The sequence below is a fragment of the Emys orbicularis genome, chromosome 7 (assembly GCF_028017835.1).
Source record: "Emys orbicularis isolate rEmyOrb1 chromosome 7, rEmyOrb1.hap1, whole genome shotgun sequence".
Lineage (NCBI taxonomy): Eukaryota > Metazoa > Chordata > Testudines > Emydidae > Emys > Emys orbicularis.
This window is the reverse complement of record NC_088689.1, coordinates 494,470-516,112: the sequence shown is the minus strand read 5'-3', so window position 1 is coordinate 516,112 and position 21,643 is coordinate 494,470. Positions and strand designations below refer to the sequence as shown.

Sequence of the window (21,643 nt, the reverse complement as noted above, 5' to 3'; positions counted from 1 at the left end):
CCGGAAACAGTACCCTGACATCTGACCCGGAAACAAAGCCAGCATTTCCGGACCCACCTAGCCGTCGCCATGACAATCCAGCACGTGACAGAGAGTAGGGAGCGCCTCGCGCGTGCTGAGGACAGGTGAGCGCGAGTCCGAGGGGGGGCGGGGCCCGATCACCGGGGGGTCACATGATTCGGGGCGGGGCTTCCTTCCGGACACGTGACCAGGGCGAGTCAGTTCCGTCGCCTCCGGAGCTAGCGGGACGCAGGGTGAATTGGCCATGGAGAGACGGGACCGGAAACGGGGCTTGGGGGCCGGAAATGCGGGTGAGCGGGCGGAGCTTGTACCGGAAACAGGGACGGGAAATCCTGGCGATGATCTGGTAGAGCCGGGGGCGGAGCTCAGTTGAGGTGACGGCCAGAGCCCCGGATGGGCTGGTGCTGGCGGGCTGGGCCGGCCATGGCTGCGTGTGAACGGGAGTGGCACCGCTTCGGAGTCACTGCGGCTCCCAACGGCCGGCAGGAGGCGCGGGCTGGACGCTGGGGCTGCGCCTTGTGCCCGCGGCTGGGGTCCCACGTGGGCCTCGCGCGTCCCGCTCTGCCGTGGGAAGCAGGGCGGGGCCCCCTGCGCTGGGTCCCGTTGCCTTGTACTGCAGCGGGGCTTGAGACCCCAGCTGGGAACACACACACCAAGTGCAATAGAAACCACAGCTCGCTACATAACGAGCCTGGGTTGGGAGCTGCCCTGTGATTCCAGCTGCAGAACACACGGGGGTGGGGGGCAGGTAGCAAGTGTGAAAAAGCGTGGCAGAGTGTGTGTGTGTGGGGGGGGTAATAGGCGCCGATATCTGGAAAAACCCTGAATATCGGGACTGTCCCTATAAAACAGGGACATCTGGTCACTAAGAACACAACATGCTGCTGTCAGGTTCACGGACACACCGGGATATGCTGGCATGCTCTCTGTTTAATGTGTGTTAGCAATCACCTGTTTAATTTTCTCTCTCATGCTTTTGCTCTCCCGTGTCATAACCCCAAAGTTTCCAAGTGACCCACAAAGTACCCATAACCAAACAAGAACATAAGAACGGCCGTACTGGCTCAGACCAAAGGTCCGTCAAGCCCAGTATCCTGTCTTATGACAGTGGCCAGTGCCAGGTGCCCCAGAGGAAATGGGTAATCATCGTGTGATCCATTCCCTGTCGCCCATTCCCAGCTTCTGGCAGAGGCTAGAGACACCATCCCTGCCCCTCCTGATTAATAGCCGTTGATGGACCTATCCTCTATGAATTTAAAAAAATTTCTATGGTAACTTACAGGGGGACTGCTGGTAGTCTGTGGGAAGGTGACAGGTCACATCATACTGCTGTAGTGGCACTGGCTGAGGAGGTGGGGCGACAAATGCACCCCCATCCCCAAGATTTTTGCACTTGCTAAAGTTCCATAGGTCACAGAGCCAGGGGGGCCTTGGCCTTGGCCTGATCATTTTTAAACAGTGGTCCCATACTTAACCAGCACAGCTGCAACCAGAATGGTCCAGAGCAGTTGTGTGGTCACAACACCACTGATGTTTGACAGAGAGGCAGTTAGGCCAAATGATGCTCCAGCTGGCATGCACACAGTTTGTTTCTGTACAGCGGAGCACAGGGGCGTTCTCTTGAGAACTTGATTCCTGGTGACAGCTCATGTGCAGTTGGGGTAAGAGAGAAGGGAGGCTCTGCAGCTGAGGGAGACCTGGGGTCCCTGCGGCTGGGGGAGGACGAGCAGGGACCAGAACGGGGTCCCTGCTGGGGAGCGATGGGGACCAAAATTTGCCCCACAAGAAATATCTGAATTGACACTATTGCGGCCACCTTCTTTCTTCCAATGACGTATCCAGATCTCCCCAGGTCCATCCTTACTTGTAAAAGTTACAGGAAACGAGGTGGAGGAGCCAGCTCAGCAGCCTCCACTGGGAGCCACTGCTCTATAAGAGGCAAAAGGAAACTAAAGCCACCAGTAGTATCTAGAGCTCCTAAGCACTGTCATGACCCACCAATGGGAGTGGTTTGAGGAATGTTCTTGGGAGAAAGGAACCTGACAGCTGGGCAACATGTGCATGGAATGAAGTGAACCAGAGGCATTGTGTAGAGGAGCCTGAAGGAGGTGCAGGGAAAGGAGACTTGTTCACAGGACAGCAAGGGAATAGGCAGCGTATGCAGCACAGGGGTCAGGTGCCAGACTCATGCTTTTATAGCTTTCATGCCAGAACAAATTGGGGGATGGGTTTTTCAGAGGGAGTAGGTAGGGCTGCACTTACTCTTTAGATGATACAAAGCCCTGGTGCACACCTATGTCGAGGGTGTCCGGCTACAGCCCCTCTTGCAGCTCCTCCAGAACCGTTAACTGAGGTTCTGGCTACACTTTTCCCCTCACTTGTTTATTCTCACACTCCCCATCCGTGACCCCACCAAGTTGCGAGACTCCCTCATCAGCCTCCTCCTGGCACTGGCCAAGGTGGCCAGCCACCAGACCAGGAGAAAGCTCAATGGCAGGTGCTCTCTGACTGTGGGACCTGTTTCCGTTCCCTTGTCATATCACATCTCCGAACAGTAAGTCTCACGTCGGTACCGGGCAAATTAGTTGAAACAATAGTAAAGAACAAAATTGTCAGACACATAGAAAAACATAAACTCTTGAGCAATAGTCAACATGGTTTCTGTAAAGGGAAATCGTGTCTTACTAATCTATTAGAGTTCTTTGAAGGGGTCAACAAACATGTGGACAAGGGGGATCCGGTGGACATAGTGTACTTAGATTTCCAGAAAGCCTTTGACAAGGTCCCTCACCAAAGGCTCTTACGTAAATTAAGCTGTCATGGGATAAAAGGGAAGGTCCTTTCATGGATTGAGAACTGGTTAAAGGACAGGGAACAAAGGGTAGGAATTAATGGTAAATTCTCAGAATGGAGAGGGGTAACTAGTGGTGTTCCCCAAGGGTCAGTCCTAGGACCTATCCTATTCAATTTATTCATAAATGATCTGGAGAAAGGGGTAAACAGTGAGGTGGCAAAGTTTGCAGATGATACTAAACTACTCAAGATAGTTAAGACCAAAGCAGATTGTGAAGAACTTCAAAAAGATCTCACAAAACTAAGTGATTGGGCAACAAAATGGCAAATGAAATTTAATGTGGATAAATGTAAAGTAATGCACATTGGAAAAAATAACCCCAACTATACATACAACATGATGGGGGCTAATTTAGCTACAACGAGTCAGGAAAAAGATCTTGGCGTTATCGTGGATAGTTCTCTAAAGATGTCCACGCAGTGTGCAGAGGCGGTCAAAAAAGCAAACAGGATGTTAGGAATCATTAAAAAGGGGATAGAGAATAAGACTGAGAATATATTATTGCCCTTATATAAATCCATGGTTCGCCCTTATCTCGAATACTGTGTACAGATGTGGTCTCCTCACCTCAAAAAAGATATTCTAGCACTAGAAAAGGTTCAGAAAAGAGCAACTAAAATGATTAAGGGTTTAGAGAGGGTCCCATATGAGGAAAGATTAAAGAGGCTAGGACTCTTCAGTTTGGAAAAGAGAAGACTAAGGGGGGACATGATAGAGGTATATAAAATCATGAGTGATGTTGAGAAAGTGGATAAGGAAAAGTTATTTACTTATTCCCATAATACAAGAACTAGGGGTCACCAAATGAAATTAATAGGCAGCAGGTTTAAAACAAATAAAAGGAAGTTCTTCTTCACGCAGCGCACAGTCAACTTGTGGAACTCCTTACCTGAGGAGGTTGTGAAGGCTAGGACTATAACAATGTTTAAAAGGGGACTGGATAAATTCATGGTGGCTAAGTCCATAAATGGCTATTAGCCAGGATGGGTAAGAATGGTGTCCCTAGCCTCTGTTCGTCAGAGGATGGAGATGGATGGCAGGAGAGAGATCACTTGATCATTGCCTGTTAGGTTCACTCCCTCTGGGGCACCTGGCATTGGCCACTGTCGGTAGACAGATACTGGGCTAGATGGACCTTTGGTCTGACCCAGTACGGCCTTTCTTATGTTCTTATGTTCTTAGTTCCTCTGGGCAATGTCCGGTGACTCCTGGGCCTTCTCTGCACTTGAAATGCTACAGCAGTGCAGCTGCAGTGCTTCAATGTGGACATTATCTATCCCTACAGGAGGGGTTCTCCCATCGGCATGGGTAATCTACCTCCCCAAGAGGCAGCAGCTAGGTCAACAGAAGAAGTCTTCCATTGACCTAGTGCTGTCTACATGGGGATTTAGGTCAGCTTAACTATGTCACTTGGAGTGTGGCTTTTTCACCCCCCTGAGCGACTTAGCTGGGTTGATTTAATTTTCTAGTATAGACCAGCTATTAGACTCTGTTTAGGAAGAGTGGGCACTGTCTGGGGTGCTTTGCTTGGTGCCCCATCTGGAGACCTGATGTGCAAACTGTCACCCACACTCCCATTCCTAATTTTGCACTTGTCATCCCTAAATTCAATTGTGGCCTGCACTTTGTGGTTCCACCCCCTCAGTAAAGGGGGCAGGTCTTTAGTTTTGGCTCGCTTATCCCAGGACTCACAGAGAAATCATGTCTCACCAATCTATTAGAATTCTTTGAGAATGTTAACAAGCATGTGGACAAGGGGGATCCAGTGGATATAGTGTACTTAGAAAGCCTTTGACAAGGTCCCTCACCAAAGGCTCTTAAGCAAGCTGTCATGGGATAAGAGGGAAGGTCCTCTCATGGATCAGTAACTGGTTAAAAGATAGGAAACAAAAGGATAGGTTAGGTCAGTTGTCAAAATGGAGAGAGCTAAATAGCATACTCTCCCAGGCGTCTGTACTGGGACCAGTGCTGTCCAACATGTTCATAAATGATCTGGAAAAGGTGTAAACAGTGAGGTGGCAAAATTGGCAGATGATACAAAACTACTCCAGATAGTTAAGTCCAAACTGACTGCAAAGAGTTACAAAGGGTTCTCTCAAAACCGGGTGACTGGGCAACAAAATGGCAGATGAAATTCAGTGTTGATAAGTGCAAAGTAATGCACATTGGAAAACATAATCCTACCTATACATACAAAATGATGAGGTCTAAATTAGCTGTTACCTCTCAAGAAAGAGATCTTGGAGTCATTGTGGATAGTTCTCTGAAAACATCCACTCAGTGTGCAACGGCAGTCAAAAAAGCTAACAATGTTAGCAACCATTAGAAAAGGGATAGATAATAAAACAGAAAATATCATCATGTTGCTATATAAATCCATGCTATGCCCACACCATGAATACTGCATGCAGTTCTAGTCGCCTCATCTCAAAAAGGATATATTAGAATTGAAGAAGGTACAGAAAAAGGCAAGAAAAACTGATTAAGGGTATGGAACAGCTTCTGTACGAGGAGAAATTAAAAAGACTGATACTGTTCATCTGAGAAAAGAGACGACTAAGGGGGAATATGATAGAAGTCTATAAAATCATGACTGGTGTGGAGAAGGTGAATAGGGAAGTGTTATTTACCCCATCACATAATACAAGAACTAGATGTCAGCTGATGAAATTAATAGGCAGCAGGTTTAAACAAAAGGAAGTATTTCTTCACACAATGCACAGTCAACATTTGGAATTGGTTGCTATGGGATATTGTGAAGGCCAAAAGAATAAGTGGGTTCAAAAAAGAATTATATAAATTCATGGAGGATAGGTCCATCACTGGCTATTAGCCAAAAATGGTCAAGGATACAACTCCATGCTCTGGGTGTCCTTAAACTTCCAACTGGCAGAAGCTGGGACTAGACGAGAGGGGATAGATCACTTGATAATTGCCCTGTTCTGTTCGTTCCCTCTGAAGCATCTGGTCAGAAGACAGGATACTGGGCTAGATGGACCATTGGTCTGAGCCAGTATGGCCGTTCTTTGACATTACAAAGTGGGGATTCAGGACCAAAAATAGCTGCAGGCAGGTGTGGTCAAAGCCCAACCAGGAGTGTATGTTCGAGATGGGAAATGTGGATGTGAGAAGGGTCTGGAGACTGGATGCAGTAGGAGATCAGGAGAGGGATCAGGTTGGGCCAACTGGAAACCCCACATGGGGCAGGAGACTGAAAAGGGGAGGACTGGTTTCCAGGGCTGGAGCTGAGAGAATCCCTGAGCCAAACCCTACCCCTAAGCTGTGACTGGACTGGGCTGCCTCCTTGACTGCTCCTGTGTTTCCTTCCTAGGAATGGGTGATGGCTTTCTCATGGAAGTGTGCGTTGACTCCGTGGAGTCTGCTGTGAATGCAGAGAGAGGAGGTAAGGAAGAGAGGAACAGCTGGGACTTGACCTGTCCTCAGTGTAATAAAACCTGGCAGGGGTAGACTGCAACAGCCTGTATGGTGCCGAGGCTTCTCCTGAAAGAGGGATTCTCAGTGTTATCAGCTGAGCACTCAGGGGCCTCAGCTTTATTATACAGACCATTGAGAAAGACACGGTTCCTGCCCCAAGGAGCTCACAGTCTAATATAGCTGTATGGAGCGGGCATAGAGCATGGGATAGTGTGTCCAGTTCTGGTGCCCACAACGCAAGAAGGATGTTTATAAATTGGAGATGGTTCAGAGAATAGACACAAGAATGATTAAAGGATTAGAAAACCTGCCTGATAGTGACAGACACAAGAAGCTGAATCTGTTTAGCTTAACAAAGAGAAGGTGAAGGGGTGACTTGATCACAGTCTATAGGTATCTACTTGGGAAACAAATATTTAATAATGGGCCCTTCAAGCTAGCACACAAAGGTATGACACGATCCAATGGCTGGAAGGTGAAGCTAGACAAATCCAGACTGGATCTGGATCTGGATCTAGACAAATCCAGACTGGATTCTCCATCACTGGCCATTTTAAAATCAAGATTGGATGTTTTTTTTAAAGCTCTGCTCTAGTTCAAACAGGAATTATTTCCGGGAACTTCTGTGTGATACAGAAGGTCAGATTAGCCTTAGAATTTATGAATGTTTACTACTAGAAATCTGCAGCTAAGGTATGTCAGTCAATGTGTGCATCAGCCCTCACAAGCTAACCAGGGCTGGCCCAATACTTAGATACAAGATCTCCAAGAGACAATGACCAAGGTCCAAGCACAGTGCTAGGTGGTGGTGTGACATTCTGTACCTTGGGGGAGCGCCCTGTAACTCCCATATTCCTCGTTTATATATAATTGTGATCTTGCATATAAAGCAGGCCTTGTGAGGTGTCGGGAAAGGTTATGATCTGCTGAAAGTCATTGTTCTATCCATATATGTATATCATTAATGCATATGAAGTTATGAGAATTGTGTTGTATGGTTGTCAGTAAAACATGCTGTAAGTTGGGGGAATCAGCCAGATATTAGCTCCCCAGAGGCAACAGCAAGGAAAGTAACCAACGCCCGGGCAGGGTGTCAAACAACCCATCAACAGCCATTGTCCAGCAAGGGAGCTACTATTCACTGACTCACCTGCATGAGGCCACACCAGGGGAATTGCTCAACCTTGCCTGGAGACTCAGCAATGCCCGCCCCTCAGACATGCCTGGACTTGTGTGTTCACCAAGCACATGGGACTGAGGGTATAGAACAGAACAGAGCAGGCCCATGTTTCGTCTTTTCTCCTGGCCCCACCTATGCTGCAAGCAACAAAGACACTGGCAAGTTTCTGCGCAATAAAGCAGCTTTCTGCATTGTAACTCCCGAGGTGTACACACTGCCAAGCCATTTAGTGCGCAGAAACTGCACAGTATCAGCGCTGTAAAAAACCCACCCCGACGAGAGGCATACAGCTTTCGTCGCCGGGGGTACAGCACCACGGTCCCAGTGTAGACCCCCTGGTCGATTACAGCACTGCGATTGGCCTCCGGGAGGTGTCCCACAATGCCTGTTCTCGCCTCTCTGATCATCGGTTTGAACTCTACTGCCCTGCCTTCTGGTGACCAACCGTCATCCCCACCCCGTAAATTCCTTGGGAATTTTGAAAGTCCCCTTCCTGTTTGCTTGGTGGCGCATGGAGTGGTCTCAGCGCATCTTTCCAGGTGACCATGCCTGCTCCACGCACCAGGCGATCCCCCGCTTGGAGCAATGCCGAGCTGCTGGACCTTATCAGCATTTGGGGAGAGGAGGCTGTCCAGTCCCAGCTGCGCTCCAGCCCTAGGAATTATGATACCTACAGACAGATTTTACAATGCATGACAGAAAGGGGCCATGACCGGGACACACTGCAGTGCAGGGTCAAAGTGAAGGAGCTGCGGAACGCCTACCACAAGACATGGGAGGCAAACCACCGCTCTGGTGCTGCGCCCACGAGCTGCCAGTTCTACAAAGAGCTGGACGCGATACTCGGTGGTGACCCCACCTCCACTGCAAAGACCACTGTGAATACTTCGGTGGCTCATGTGCCAGTCGAGAGTGGACCGAACCAGGAGGAGGAAATCTTGGATAAGGATGTGGAGGGGGACCCAGAGGCAGAAGACGACTCAGAGATCAGTGATGCATGCAGCCCAGAGCTCTTCTGTACCCCGGAGGAGCCTAGCCAGTCACAGCTGTTGGAGCTTGGCGAAGCGCAAACAGGAGACGAGGCCCCTGGTAAGTGGCTTCAATTTTGGGAATTGCTGAAGCGAGTTGTTGGGGGCAGGAGGGTTACAGAAAGCAGGCTTGTGTCTGTATGATGCGTGTACCATGATGAGCGTATGATGTACGATGAGCAGCGGAACAGAGTGTTGATTGACTCCCTCACTTCACGGGAATCTGTCTCAGAGATCTCCAGGAAACTCTCATGGAGATACTGGGCAATCGGCTGCCGCAGGTTCTTTGGCAGAGCTGCTTTGTTTTTTGCCCCATTAAGGGTAAATTTCCTGTACCACTCTGCCATCACTGGAATGGGGGTGGGGGGTGGGGGGAACGGGACGGGGACACCATTGCTGCACACAGGCGAGCCGCATAATGGCCAGGACGGAAGCCGCAGTCTTGGAGAAGACCCTCCCTTGAGTCCCTGCTCACCCTCAGCAGCGAGATATCTTCCATAATGATCACAGCCTGTGGAAAATGTGGGGACAGGAATGATTATCAGCCCCCCCCTACAGTGATGGCTCTCCCCAAGAGCCACGTGCCCAGTGTACAGTACGGTCTTGGAACACTGATTTCCCCTGCCCCTGAGGCTACTCACCATTTTGGGGGTCTTGTGACTCATGTGTGCTTGCCTGGGGTCAGCCAGTTAGTGACAGGTATGTGAATAGTGGCTGTGTTTTAAATCACTGAATCAGTGGTCTGTGTGTTGCAAACAATACTGCTTCTGAAAAATGTTTCATTTTGGCTTCACAGATATGACTTTGGGAGCCCAGCCTCCTTCTTGTTATCGCCGGCTGAACGGCTGCACAGAATTAGAAAGTGGCCACAAAGAACTAAAGAGGACTTTCTGCGTGATGTCATGATGCACTCCGCCGCTGAGAAACAGGAACTGAAGGAGTGGAGGCACAGCAAGAAGAGGGACCGAAAGGAGAACGCAGCGCGCCAGAACGAAGCCACGGGGCAGCTCTTAAACGTTATGGAGCACCAAGCGGACACGCTCCAGGTGCTACTAGCACTGCAAACCAAGCAGCTCCGCGCCCACCCTCCCCTGCAGCCGCTGTCGCAAAACTCTTTCCCATGTGCCCCCCAGACACCGCCAACATACTCTTATCAACCTCCTGGCTCCAGTCTGTACCTGCTGCATTCCACTCCTTCCCTGTCACAGTTCAGCCCTGTGGACTCCCAGTACCCACTGCACTCAACACCCGTCCCTCTGCAGTTAGGCCTGATGAAGTACAGTACCCACTGCACTGTACTCCAAAGGAGAAGGTTGGATATGATTCCTGGGCATACACAAATCTTTAACCGTCCCGGGACCCCACCTCCTCCTGGGACCCTCCCTTCCCCCATCCTCCTCAGTGCTGATGTGTTTTTTTGTTTGTCTCTCTCCTCCTGTTGTTGTTTTTTAATAAAAGAATTGTTTGGGTTTGAAAGCAATCTTTATTCCATTAATTGAAAGCAAACAGAGCCCTGCAAAGCAACAGGCAATTTTCTTACACCGTAGTGCCTCATCTGCACCAATCACAATCCCTTCCTAGCATTACAAGCACTGCACTCCAAAGCATAGCAACAAATATTAATGGCTTTCTCCTTCAAATTGCTGCCTCAAGGCATCCCTGATTCTTATGGCCCCGCCCTGCGCCCCTCTAATAGCCCTGGTCTCTGGCTGTTCAAATTCAGCCTCCAGGCACTGAGCCTCAGCGATCCAGCCCTGAGTAAAGCTTTCACCCTTCCCTTCACAAATATTATGGAGCGTACAGCATGTGGCTATAAGCATAGGAATATTGTCATCAGCCAGATCCAGGCTTCCATATAGGCAGCGCCAGCAGGCCTTTAATGGCCAAAAGCACACTCAACAACCATTCTGCACTTGCTCAGCCTGTTGTCGAACAGCTCCTTGCTGCTGTCAAAGTGCCCTGTGTATGGCTTCATAAGCCACGGCACTAAGGGGTAGGCAGGGTCTCCCAGGATCACAATGGGCATTTCGACTTCCCCTACGGTGATCTTCTGGTCAGGGAAGAAAGTCCCTGCTTGCAGCTTCCTGAACAGGCCAGTGTTCCGAAAGATGCGTGCGTCATGCACCTTTCCGGACCATCCTGTGTTAATGTCCGTGAAATGCCCACAGTGATCCACAAGTGCCTGGAGAATCATTGAGAAATACCCCTTCCGATTAATATACGCAGTGTCTAGGTGGTCTGGTGCCAGAATTGGAATATGCGTGCCATCTATCGCCCCTCTGCAGTTAGGGAAGCCCATTTGTGCAAAGCCATCCACAATATTATGCACATTGTCTAGAGCAGGATATGATTAATGGCCCTGCACACGTCTGTCAACATGAGTCCAATGGTCGACTTTCCCACTCCAAACTGGTTAGCGACCGATCAGTAGCAGTCTGGAGTACCCAGCTTCCACAGTGCAATCGCTACGTGCTTCTCCAACAACCTGGTAGCTCTCATTCTCGTGTCCTTGCACCGCAGGGCTGGGGTGAGCTCATTACACGGTCCCATGAATGTGCTTTCCTCATCCGAAAGTTCTGCAGCCACTACTTGTCATCCCAGACGTGCATGACAACGTGATCCCACCACTCAGTGCTTGTTTCCTGAGCCCAAAAATGGCGTTCCACCGTGGTCAGCACCTCCGTGAATGCCACAAGGAATCTCGTGTTGTAGCTACTACACGTGGCAAGATCAATGTCGCACTCTTCTTGCCTTTGAACACCACTGCCACTCGTGACATGTTAGAGCAAGCAGAATATTGGTCAACAGTGTGGGATCCATTCCTGCAGACCGAAGAGGCAGAGCGCGCAGTACACAAACCATTGAAAGATGGCGCCAAATGCGGACGGAAGCACAGGGATTGCTGGGATGTGAAGCAATGCATCACAGGGCAATGGAACATAGGGTGACCAGACAGCAAATGTGAAAATTTGGGACAGGGGGTGGGGGGGTAATAGGAGCCTATATAAGAAAAAGACCCCAAAATCAGGACTGTCCCTATAAAATCAGGACATCTGGTCACCCTATTGGGACAGGACGCAGGATGCCCCGCGACTCCCTCCGCCTTCCCACAACTCTTAGCGGCAGAAGAGGAAGAGTTGCTCTGTGGGATAGCTACCCAGAGTGCACCGCTCCGAATACCGCTGCAAGTGCCGCAAGTGTGAACACACTATTGCGCAGGCAGCTGACAGTGTGAACACACAACAGCGATTTCCCTTCAGCGCTCTCTGAGCAGCGCTGTAACTCTGCCAGTGTAGACATACCCTGAGAAGAAGACTGAAGACTCCAACAGAGGAGACTGGCCCAGATTTAAGGGACAAATCTGTATATTAAGGACTGCAATACCCAGTGGGTTGAGAAAAACTGCTTAGTCTAGTTGTTGCCCAGTCTAATCGGGTTGAGAGTGTAGACTGCCTGCTTAGATTTTATTTCTTTTGGTAACTAACTCTTACTCTTTGCCTAACACTTATAGTTACTTACAATCTATCTTTTGTAGTCAATAAATTTGTTTAACTGTTTATCTTTACTACTGAGTTTGCCTGAAGTGTGTGGCAAATCTGCTGATTTGCAAAGGCTGGTATATGTCCACTTTCCATTGATGAAGTGGTGAACCAACTAATAAATTTGCATTGCGCTCTTGAGCAGTGCAAGATGGTATATTCCTGAGGCACAGTGCTGGGAGCTGGGGGGATTCGGCCGGTGTCTTTCTCTGTGTGATTCATGATTGGCTCTGGGAGCATTCATACAATACAGCTGGGTGTGGGGCTCCACATGCGTTTGTGCTGAGTGATAACAGCATCTGGAGGGGTTTGCTGCTGATCACTAGCAAGGCATTGTGAGAGACAGCCCAGGCTGGGGAGAGTCAGAGGGGCACAGCGGTCCCACAGTCCCAGGCTGCATCCCAGGGAATCCTGTCACAGGTGGTGTGAGGCAGAGAGCGGGGCAGGTGACTCTCCCCTTTGGCACAATGCTCTGGCCTCCAGGCATATCACCCTGATGGGAGGGCAGGGGCCTGTTGTTCTAGTGTCCTGACTCTTCAGGCTGTAGGTCCCGATTTTCTGTCTCTCAGTGGCCCTTTTCCATAAGCCCCAGTTCCCTTCCTTGGTCCATGTGGCCTTCTCAGTAGTCCAGAGGGATGGTTTGTGCCCCTAACTTACCAACTATTACTCGGTCTCTTGTCCCAGGTGCTGGCCGGATCGAGCTGTGTGCTGGCCTGATGGAAGGAGGAACCACGCCCAGTATGGGTGAGTGCCCCAGGGCATCTTGCTCATAGAGGGACATCAGGACTACTGCCCTGCAACTGCACCAATGGAAATAGTACTGGGGCAGCATTCAGTGGGACCAGAGCCAGTCCTGCAGGAAGACTCAGGCTGCGGCTGCTCTGACATCAGAGCAAATTTGTGCATTCTCTGAAGCCTCCTGTCCAGTGTGCCCAAATTTTGCCAGTGTCCATGGAGTTCAGTGGCTGCTCTACCCTCCAGGGCCTCAGTGCAGGGAGCAGGCCCCACGTGTCCTGGATTTGGCAGGGAGCCTCCCAGCTCTTCAGCTGGCCCAGCCGTGGAAGTTGCATCCCCATCCCTTCAGCACCTCACTTCCATCCACCTAGCTCTTCACTCCTGCTCTCCTTCATTCTCCTCTGCCCTCCTGACAGGAGGCCCAGGGATTCCTGCCTAACTCCCATACTCCAGGGTACTGGGGGTCAAAGGTCCCTTCCCATCTCTGAACCCCAGGTGAGGCTCTCCTGCTGGACAGAAGTGAGGGCTGGGAGGCCTCTGTAGCGGGGAGGGTGGGTGTCTGCCCTGCTTGTCCCCAGGCTGAGCTGTCTCTGTCTGTCCCAGCAGGGCTCCTGCAGGTGGTGAAGCAGTGTGTGCGGGTCCCAGTGTTTGTGATGATCCGCCCTCGTGGGGGGGATTTCCTCTACTCCGACCGGGAGTTGGAAGTGATGAAGGCTGATACCCGCCTAGCCAAGCTGCATGGGGCCGATGGGCTGGTGTTTGGGGCCCTGACTGAGGACGGGCGCATCGACACAGAGCTCTGCACAGCCCTGCTGGGTAAGGAGGCCCCGGTTATGGGGTTCTGCTCTGACTGATGGTGGCAGTTTGGTGCTGTCTGACCTGGTGATGCTGGAAGATGCCGTGTAGGTGGCTCTGGCTAGTGATAGCGAGCTGGGGTCTGGCCCCCCTCTCCTGGTTTCATGCTGCCATCTACCCCACAGCACTGTGAGTGAACGCTTTGCAGACAGACAGCGCGGCTGCCCCCAGGAGTTCCCAGCGTGAAACGCAGTCTTGGGCGAGATGAGGTGGTAAGGGAGGGAGAGGCTCATGCAGGGTACATGCAGGAGAGACCAGTGTATTTTATGGCTAGCAAACTCCCCCCATACCTTCCTTTCCTACTTGTGGGTGAGCAGAGCTGGCTCAGAAACCTTGGTAAAGATGCCCAAGAAGTGCTTGTCTTGGCCTTCTGCATACCAGCTGGCCCAGACCTCGCTCTGAATTTTTCTGTCTTCCAAAATACCTGAGAAAAACAGGGCAAAAAAGGAGAAATGAAAAAATGCAGAAAGTGGGTAGAGCTGGCGTTGCCTGGAGCGGCTGGGCTGTGGGAGACCTGAGCCCCTTCTGAGCCGAGGGAGGAAAGGATCCTCCCTTGGAAAGGTGCAGCAAGAGGAGAGGGCTCTGTCCAGGACTCTGCACCACATGTGACATGGGATGGTCTGCAGGGGCTGGTATAGTCAACAGGGGACACAGCTTGAACTTTGTCAGGAAAATGACCAGCTCTGGTCATAGAATCATAGCATATCAGGGTTGGAAGGGACCTCAGGAGGTCATCTAGTCCAACCCCCTGCTCAAAGCAGGACCAATCCCCAACTAAATCATCCCAGCCAGGGCTTTGTCAAGCCTGACCTTAAAAACCTCTAAGGAAGGAGATTCCACCACAATGTTGGATATGAGTCAACAGTGTGCTCTTGTTGCCAAGAAGGCTAACGGCATTTTGGGCTGTATAAGTAGGGGCATTGCCAGCAGATCGAGGAACGTGATCGTTCCCCTTTATTCGACATTGGTGAGGCCTCATCTGGAGTACTGTGTCCAGTTTTGGGCCCCACACTACAAGAAGGATGTGGAAAAATTGGAAAGAGTCCAGCGGAGGGCAACAAAAATGATTAGGGGTCTGGAGCACATGACTGATGAGGAGAGGCTGAGGGAACTGGGATTGTTTAGTCTCCAGAAGAGAAGAATGAGGGGGGATTTGATAGCTGCTTTCAACTACCTGAAGGAGGGTTCCAAAGAGGATGGAGCTCGGCTGTTCTCAGTGGTGGCAGATGACAGAACAAGGAGCAATGGTCTCAAGTTGCGGTGGGGGAGGTCTAGGTTGGATATTAGGAAACACTATTTCACTAGGAGGGTGGTGAAGCACTGGAATGCGTTACCTAGGGAGGTGGTGGAATCTCCTTCCTTGGAGATCTTTAAGGCCCGGCTTGACAAAGCCCTGGCTGGGATGATTTAGTTGGGAATTGGTCCTGCTTTGAGCAGGGGGTTGGACTAGATGACCTCCTGAGGTCCCTTCCAACCCTGATATTCTATGATTCTATGATTCTATGATTCTCCCTAGGTAACCCATTCCAGTGCTTCACCACCCTCCTACTGAAAAAGTTTTTCATCATATCCAACCTAAACCTCCCCCACTGCAACTTGAGACCATTACTCCTTGTTCTGTCGTCTGCTACCACTGAGAACAGTCTAGATCCATCCTCTTTGGAACCCCCTTTCAGGTAGTTGAAGGCTGCTATCAAATCCCCCCTCATTCTTCTCTTCTGCAGACTAAACAGTCCCAGTTCCCTCAGCCTCTCCTCATAAGTCATGTGCTCCAGCTCCCTAATCATTTTTGTTGCCCTCTGCTGGCCTCTTTCCAATTTTTCCACATCCTTCTTGTAGTGTGGGGCCCAAAACTGGACACAGTACTCCAGATGAGGCCTCACCGATGTCGAATAGAGGGGAATGATCACATCCCTCGATCTGCTGGCAATGCCCCTACTTATATAACCCAAAATGCCGTTAGCCTTCTTGGCAACAAGGGCACACTGTTGACTCATATCCAGCTTCTCGTCCACTGTAACCCCTAGGTCCTTTTCTGCAGAACTGCTGCCTAGCCATTCGGTCCCTAGTCTGTCCATTGGTGCTGAGTGCCGGCTGAACCTCCTGGGGACAGCCTAAGGAAACGAAGGAGCAGTCCGCAGTGGAGGGCTGTGTGGAAGTGGTGGAAAAGCAGGGGAGAGCTCAGAGGGGTTGACTCTCTGGCTTCCCACATAGCTTTGATCCTGACCTTTCCCCCGCCTGTGTGATGGGAGAGCAGACTCCTTTCTGACTGCCTAGAAATGGTCCCTGCAGAGGAAGCTGTCTCTGAAAGGACCGAGAGTCCCCCCCCTTTGAATCAAAAGATAAAGGTGATGTAGGCAGCTCCCTGCCTAACAGCCAGGGTAAAGATCAGCTATTGAAAGCAGCTGCTGACGTTACTCATAAATGGAATAAAGTTTTGATGCTTCCGTGGTGGGACTGGAGACCAACTAACTGGGGGCAAAGAATTTGTCATCCAGAGAGAGTCTGGACAGACAGGGGAGAAGCACCCACCCCGTTCCCAGCAATCACCAGGTCATTCACAGTGGTGGCAGAAGTGTGTATCTGAGGGAATATGGACTCAGCTATGCACTCCTGGGACACTGGTTCCTTTCAGTGTCTCAGACAAAGGAGCTGTGATGTCTCTGAGTCCTCCCTTCAGACACTTGGAAACACTCCTGCCATTGTCAGGTTTGTTCCCCTGGTTCCCCAGGCCCTCCACCCCACCGGGTTGATCCTTTCTCCTTAATGCACACCACGAGTGGGGCTGGGTGGTAGAGGGATTCTAGGCACAAACCCAGTTTATCACTGTTCTCAGGGCCATTGACTGAGGCTGTGTCTGCTACACAAAAGCTGGCAATCTGGTCGGCCTTTCCGCCACTGCGATGCAGAGCTCCCTGTGCCAGTCTCCGATTTGGGCTCTTTCTGTGATGCGTAGCCCCGTCTTCCGTGAGCCTAAAGCACAGTACGCAATAGGGAGTGGAATTTAGGATTGCGGTGCTCAGCCGCACGGATGGGCCACTGTCCCAGCCCTTCCCAGCGCTGCAGTGCAGTCCATACACAAGGAGCTTCACAGAAAACACATGGAGACTTTTAAAAGGCCCATAAATCTACGAACCGTGCCTGAGCCTAGGTAGCCTGGGCCTCTCCAAAGGCTGGTGGAGGAAACAGCCGTCTCACCTCTCCAGCTTGGCTAGGCTCCTTGCTGGGCTCTCCAGAGCTGGTCCATGAGGTTGTCTTTGGGCCAATCTTTCAGCAGTTGGGAAGGGAAGGGGACCCCACTCTGATGCAGGAGCCTCTTCTCACACAGCGAGGCCTGCGCTGACCACATGAACTCTTCTCTTTGCAGCTGTTTGTCGTCCCCTGCCAGTCACCTTCCACCGAGGTGAGTTGTTGTCTGTGCTGTCCTGCTGTGAAGGAGCTGGCCAGACTCTATGCCTATGCCCCTGCCCGGGGCTCTGAGGGCCCAGGCTCTATGGCCGTGCCCCTGCCCAGGGCTCTGAGGGCCCAGGCTCTATGGCCGTGCCCCTGCCCGGGGCTCTGAGGGCCCAGGCTCTATGCCTATGCCCCTGCCCGGAGCTCTGAGGGCCCAGGCTCTATGGCCATGCCCCTGCCCGGAGCTCTGAGGGCCCAGGCTCTATGGCCGTGCCCCTGCCCGGAGCTCTGAGGGCCCAGGCTCTATGGCCGTGCCCCTGCCCGGAGCTCTGAGGGCCCAGGCTCTATGGCCGTGCCGCTGCCCGGGGGTGGGGGCTGTGCATGCCAAGCCTCTGTGCAGGGGTCGGCAGCTGTAAGGGAGGCCTTTGGTTCTATGCCCTGGATACATCCACCCCCACTTGGCTGGTGAGCTGGCTGATGGGTGGGACTCAGTGCTGAAGCCTGCCATCATGGCGTCTTTGAGCTGCTTTGTTTGGTCTTGCAGCCTTCGACATGGTCCATGATCCTCTTGTGGCCCTGGAGACCCTGGTGTCCCTGGGATTCGAGCGGGTGCTGACCAGCGGCTGTGACAGCTCAGCACTGGAGGGGTTACCCTTAATAAAGAGACTCACAGAACAGGTGAGCGCCCCCTGCCCCCCTTCTATCTCTGCTGTTGCTCTCCGTTACCCTGACCACTCACTGCTCTGTGGGGGCTGCCCTGGATAGCTGGCCAGCACTAACAGTGGTGGCCCCTAGGGGAGTCTCTGGCTGGGAGCACCTTCCCCATCTGCTCCAGCTTCTGCACTGGCCCCAGGGGCACATCAGGGCTTTGTGGGTTTGAGTTGTGAGGCCCCCCGTGGCAGAGACCTGCATCTGCCAACAGGGAGGCCACTTGGGCTGCTCTTGCTTACAGGCTAAAGATGGGATGACTTCACGGAGGGGAGGGGCCGTCTCTAACTTGCTCTCCCTGTTGGCATGACAGCACCTGTCGTGCTATGCCACACACACACACACACACACACACACGATCCCGTTTAAAATGAAATGCAACAAATGGGAGTAAGAAAGTTGCAGGACGAGGATCGTGAAGCGGGGGGGATGGTGACAGGATCCTAGGGATACAGATGCTCTGAGATGTGGCTTTAAGGAGTCCGGCTCATCTGCATGTTTTTCTGTCTGAGACGTACATAAAATCGCGAAGTGCCTCTCTGGAGAGCGTGAGACGGCCTGGCAGTGGGACTGTCAGATGGAAGGCACTAGAGGCCAGCACAGTGTGATGGTTTGTGAATGTTACTGTTGGAAGCAGGCTGGAGTGCCCCGGGGTTGATTGCGTGGGTTGAGGAGGGAGCTGTCTGGGCTAGGAGTGGCAGAAGGCAAGGGACAGCTGAGGCTGACAAGGGGGACTGATGAGTGGAATATAGCTGGGGTGTTGAATGATTTAACTGCTCGGTTCCTGGTTGGTGTGTTTAGGGGGATCTGCAGTCTGGCAGACTTAACTCCAACACCACAAAGGGCTAAGTCTGAGAACATAGTACAGACAGGCATGCACGTGCACACAGACACACTACAGGCACACACAATAGTCACACTTTATATGCATATGTGCATGTACACACGTGCATGCCCATGGAGACACACACATGTGCATGCACGTGGATATGCACACACAAGTGTAATATTGGTTGGCTTGTAAGTTATTGGAGTTTAGAGGGCTCTTGAAAGAAGTGGCTGCAATGTCCCAGGGTCTCTGAGGTTCCTGGGCTGGAGCATGTTAAATAGGCAGAGTCCTTGAGCCAGCCTGTAAGTGTCTCCGGGCCAAGTTTCAGAAGAGCTGGAGGAGTTTCCAGCATGAGTCGCACTGGAGGCACCAGGCTGAAGAACGAAAGTCCTGCAGAATCACAAGGTCAGTGGTTTCCTCTAATGTGTCTTGGGGACAATGCTGTGAGCTCCATGACTGGGCATGTCCTAAGGTGTGTGAGTGTGAATTCCTCATGCTACTCCAAGATCCCCCACATGATAGGCTGCGTCTAGACGGGGTACATGCAAGTACCGTGGCTCTCCTGTGTGTCAAGCTGGAGTGGGCAAGAGCATTAACACATGTCACTCTGCTCCTTTTCAGGCTAAGGGCAGGATTGTGGTGGTGCCAGGTAATGATTCTGCTGCAACTTTATGTACGTACTGGGGGCTGAATCCATCCCTGGCTCTGGGGTCCCAGTCTCATGCACATGCCCAGGTGCATAAGATCCATGTTTCAGCTTTGAGCCATTCTGCTGCCTCACCGGGGAGTGGCTCTCCCTCCCTCCATGGAGCATAAAGGCCACCAGTCCCGCTACCTGCTGTGGGCAGTGAAGCCCTGTACAGCTGCCGCGTTCTGTGAGGTCTGGGGATACTCTCTGGATCAGCCAGGGGTCTCAGGCAGCTCCTCATCCAGCCTCCTGTGCCTCTGTGGGGCTGTTTCCCTTTCCTGTCCAGGCTGGGTCTGGTCTTAGGGGCTAGCCACTGGGTGATGATGCTCAGGATTGTCCTGCTCCAATGTGATGTATGAATGTATTCTTTCCACTAGGGGGTGGTATAACAGAGAGGAACCTGCAGAGGATTCTTGAGGGCTCTGGTGCACCTGAGTTTCACTGCTCTGCTCGCTCAGCCCGGGACTCGGGAATGAAGTTCAGGTAAGAGGTTGTCTGCACTAAGCCAGGGTGGAGTTACAGTCTGGCTTGTTCCTCCCACAGCTTTGCTGCTCTGAAACTGAGTCTGCGAATTACACAGAAAACTCCCTGATCCTGCTGATGCCCCAGGGTGTAAGAATTGTGTTTCGGGGGGGCTGGATGTGTGAATCCTGGCACTGGTGTTCTGGAGCATGTGAATCCAGCTGCACTCAGCGTTTGGGGGTGCGAGTCCTGTGCATGACGAGGTGCCCTTGGATGCGTTAACCCCCTGTGCTCAGCTGCTGGGAGCATGATTCCTGGCATTAGCGCACTGGGGCATGTGAATGGAGCTGCGCTTGGCACTTGGGCGCATGAGCCCTGGCACTGGTGCCGTGGTGTGCTGTGGGGGTGCATCTTTATGAGACATGTTTCTAGAAGGTCTGTACTATATTCTTTTAATGCTGGTGCCTCTTGCCTAGAGCGAAGACCCTTTGCTCTGCCTGGGATAATCTTTCTCCCAGCTGTTCCACATTCCAGACAGTAATCAGTCACCTCTTGGTTTTCCTGACAGAAACAGCAGTGTTGCCATGGGAACCTCTCTGTCTGTCTCCGAATATTCCCTAAAGGTAGCGGATGTGGCTAAAGTGAGGACCCTGAACGCTATTGCAAAGAACATCCTGTAAAGGGCAAGTGCTGAGTGTGGGATAGGAGCGCGCAGACCCTGGGATCCTCCCTGCCAGTCTGGACAGATGGGCTCTGGCTTCAGTCTCACAAGAGCTGTCAAGGAAGTGGATACTATAAAGGAACCTGCAGTCTCTTCATTGGCTTCACCTGGACACTCTCCCTGGACTGGAGGCTTAAACTGGCTTTAAAAACAAAACAAAAAAAAACCAAGGACCCATTCCTGGCTGTTGTAGTGGCACAAACCATTCAGCAGCAATTGGGAGGGGGGACCTTAGCTAACAGGGTAACTAAATTGTGCACTACCACCAGTGATTGTCAAATAAACACCCTGCAGCCATTCCCGTGTCACTGTGGCTCGTCCTTACAGAGAGGGCTTGACGGTCTGTGTCATGCTACCCAATGTGAATGGTATCTGCTATGGTGAGTCATATGACATGTGCTTGCAAAGGAGTCATGTACCAGGGAATCTGCCGAAGATGCAGTCAGCACGAGGAAATGATTTCATTCAGAGTTAAGGTCATTTGAATTCAGGACTCTCGCTTTCAGGCTGATTTAGCAATCTGTGGCTAAGGTTGGCAGAGGAGTTCAGGAGACATTGAACTGAGAACTATATCTAGAACTCAAACAACACACAGGTTCTATTGACATAGCTTGTCAGCCTCATAAACAGAACGCTCAGGTCTCATCTCCTTTTCTTAAAGAAAACCACAAGGAAATCAATTGAAAAAGTCCTGGAGTTAGTACAAAGAACAAATTGTAGCCTTTTATTTTATTTAAAAGGAATTTAGTAATGTGGTGTTACACCACCGTGGGTTCAGCTCTGGTGGCTACAGTGTCAAGCTTAACAGAGTGAAAGTCACCTCTGCTACTTGCTTCAGATTTAGAGTCTCTAGGACACATAAAGACCCAGGGTAGTGACCACACACACATTTACCAGTACAAGTCTCTTACAAAGTTTTAATAGAGTTACCTGCAAAATTATGGTTACCCAAGCATATAGAAATTCTATACAGACCTATGCACAAGTTACAAATATAGTTATAGTCACATCCTCCTAGATAGTGTTAGGGTCTGATGGGTCTCTCATGGATTGATCCTCAGTAGAGGGATGGTTCCTGCTGGGTTTCCCATAGGGAGCTCAATTGTCTCACTCTGGGCACCCTCTTTTATAATGTGATTCTGACTATACCTCATTAGCATTTACACACATAGTGCACCCTGCGATTAGGGCATGT

General features: G+C 51.2%; 1 protein-coding gene across 4 annotated transcripts; it reads left to right on the top strand.

Annotated features, from left to right (window-relative positions):
• The first annotated feature begins 69 nt into the window (after window positions 1-69).
• On the top strand, window positions 70-20,743 carry CUTC (cutC copper transporter). 4 transcript variants are annotated; one of them, XM_065407811.1, is made up of 9 exons: window positions 70-125; window positions 6,207-6,278; window positions 12,742-12,801; window positions 13,396-13,608; window positions 17,015-17,050; window positions 17,585-17,718; window positions 19,199-19,226; window positions 19,643-19,748; window positions 20,296-20,743. In XM_065407811.1, exons 2-9 carry the CDS (start codon window positions 6,209-6,211, stop codon window positions 20,405-20,407), a joined length of 759 nt encoding a protein of 252 aa, XP_065263883.1. In that variant the 5' UTR covers window positions 70-125; window positions 6,207-6,208; the 3' UTR covers window positions 20,408-20,743. The 4 variants fall into 4 exon arrangements, with proteins under 4 accessions (XP_065263883.1, XP_065263882.1, XP_065263880.1 ...); XM_065407810.1 differs by lacking the exon at window positions 70-125 and adding an exon at window positions 200-311 and having other exon boundaries at window positions 13,399-13,608; XM_065407808.1 differs by lacking the exon at window positions 70-125 and adding an exon at window positions 200-311.
• Window positions 20,744-21,643: the final 900 nt, after the last annotated feature.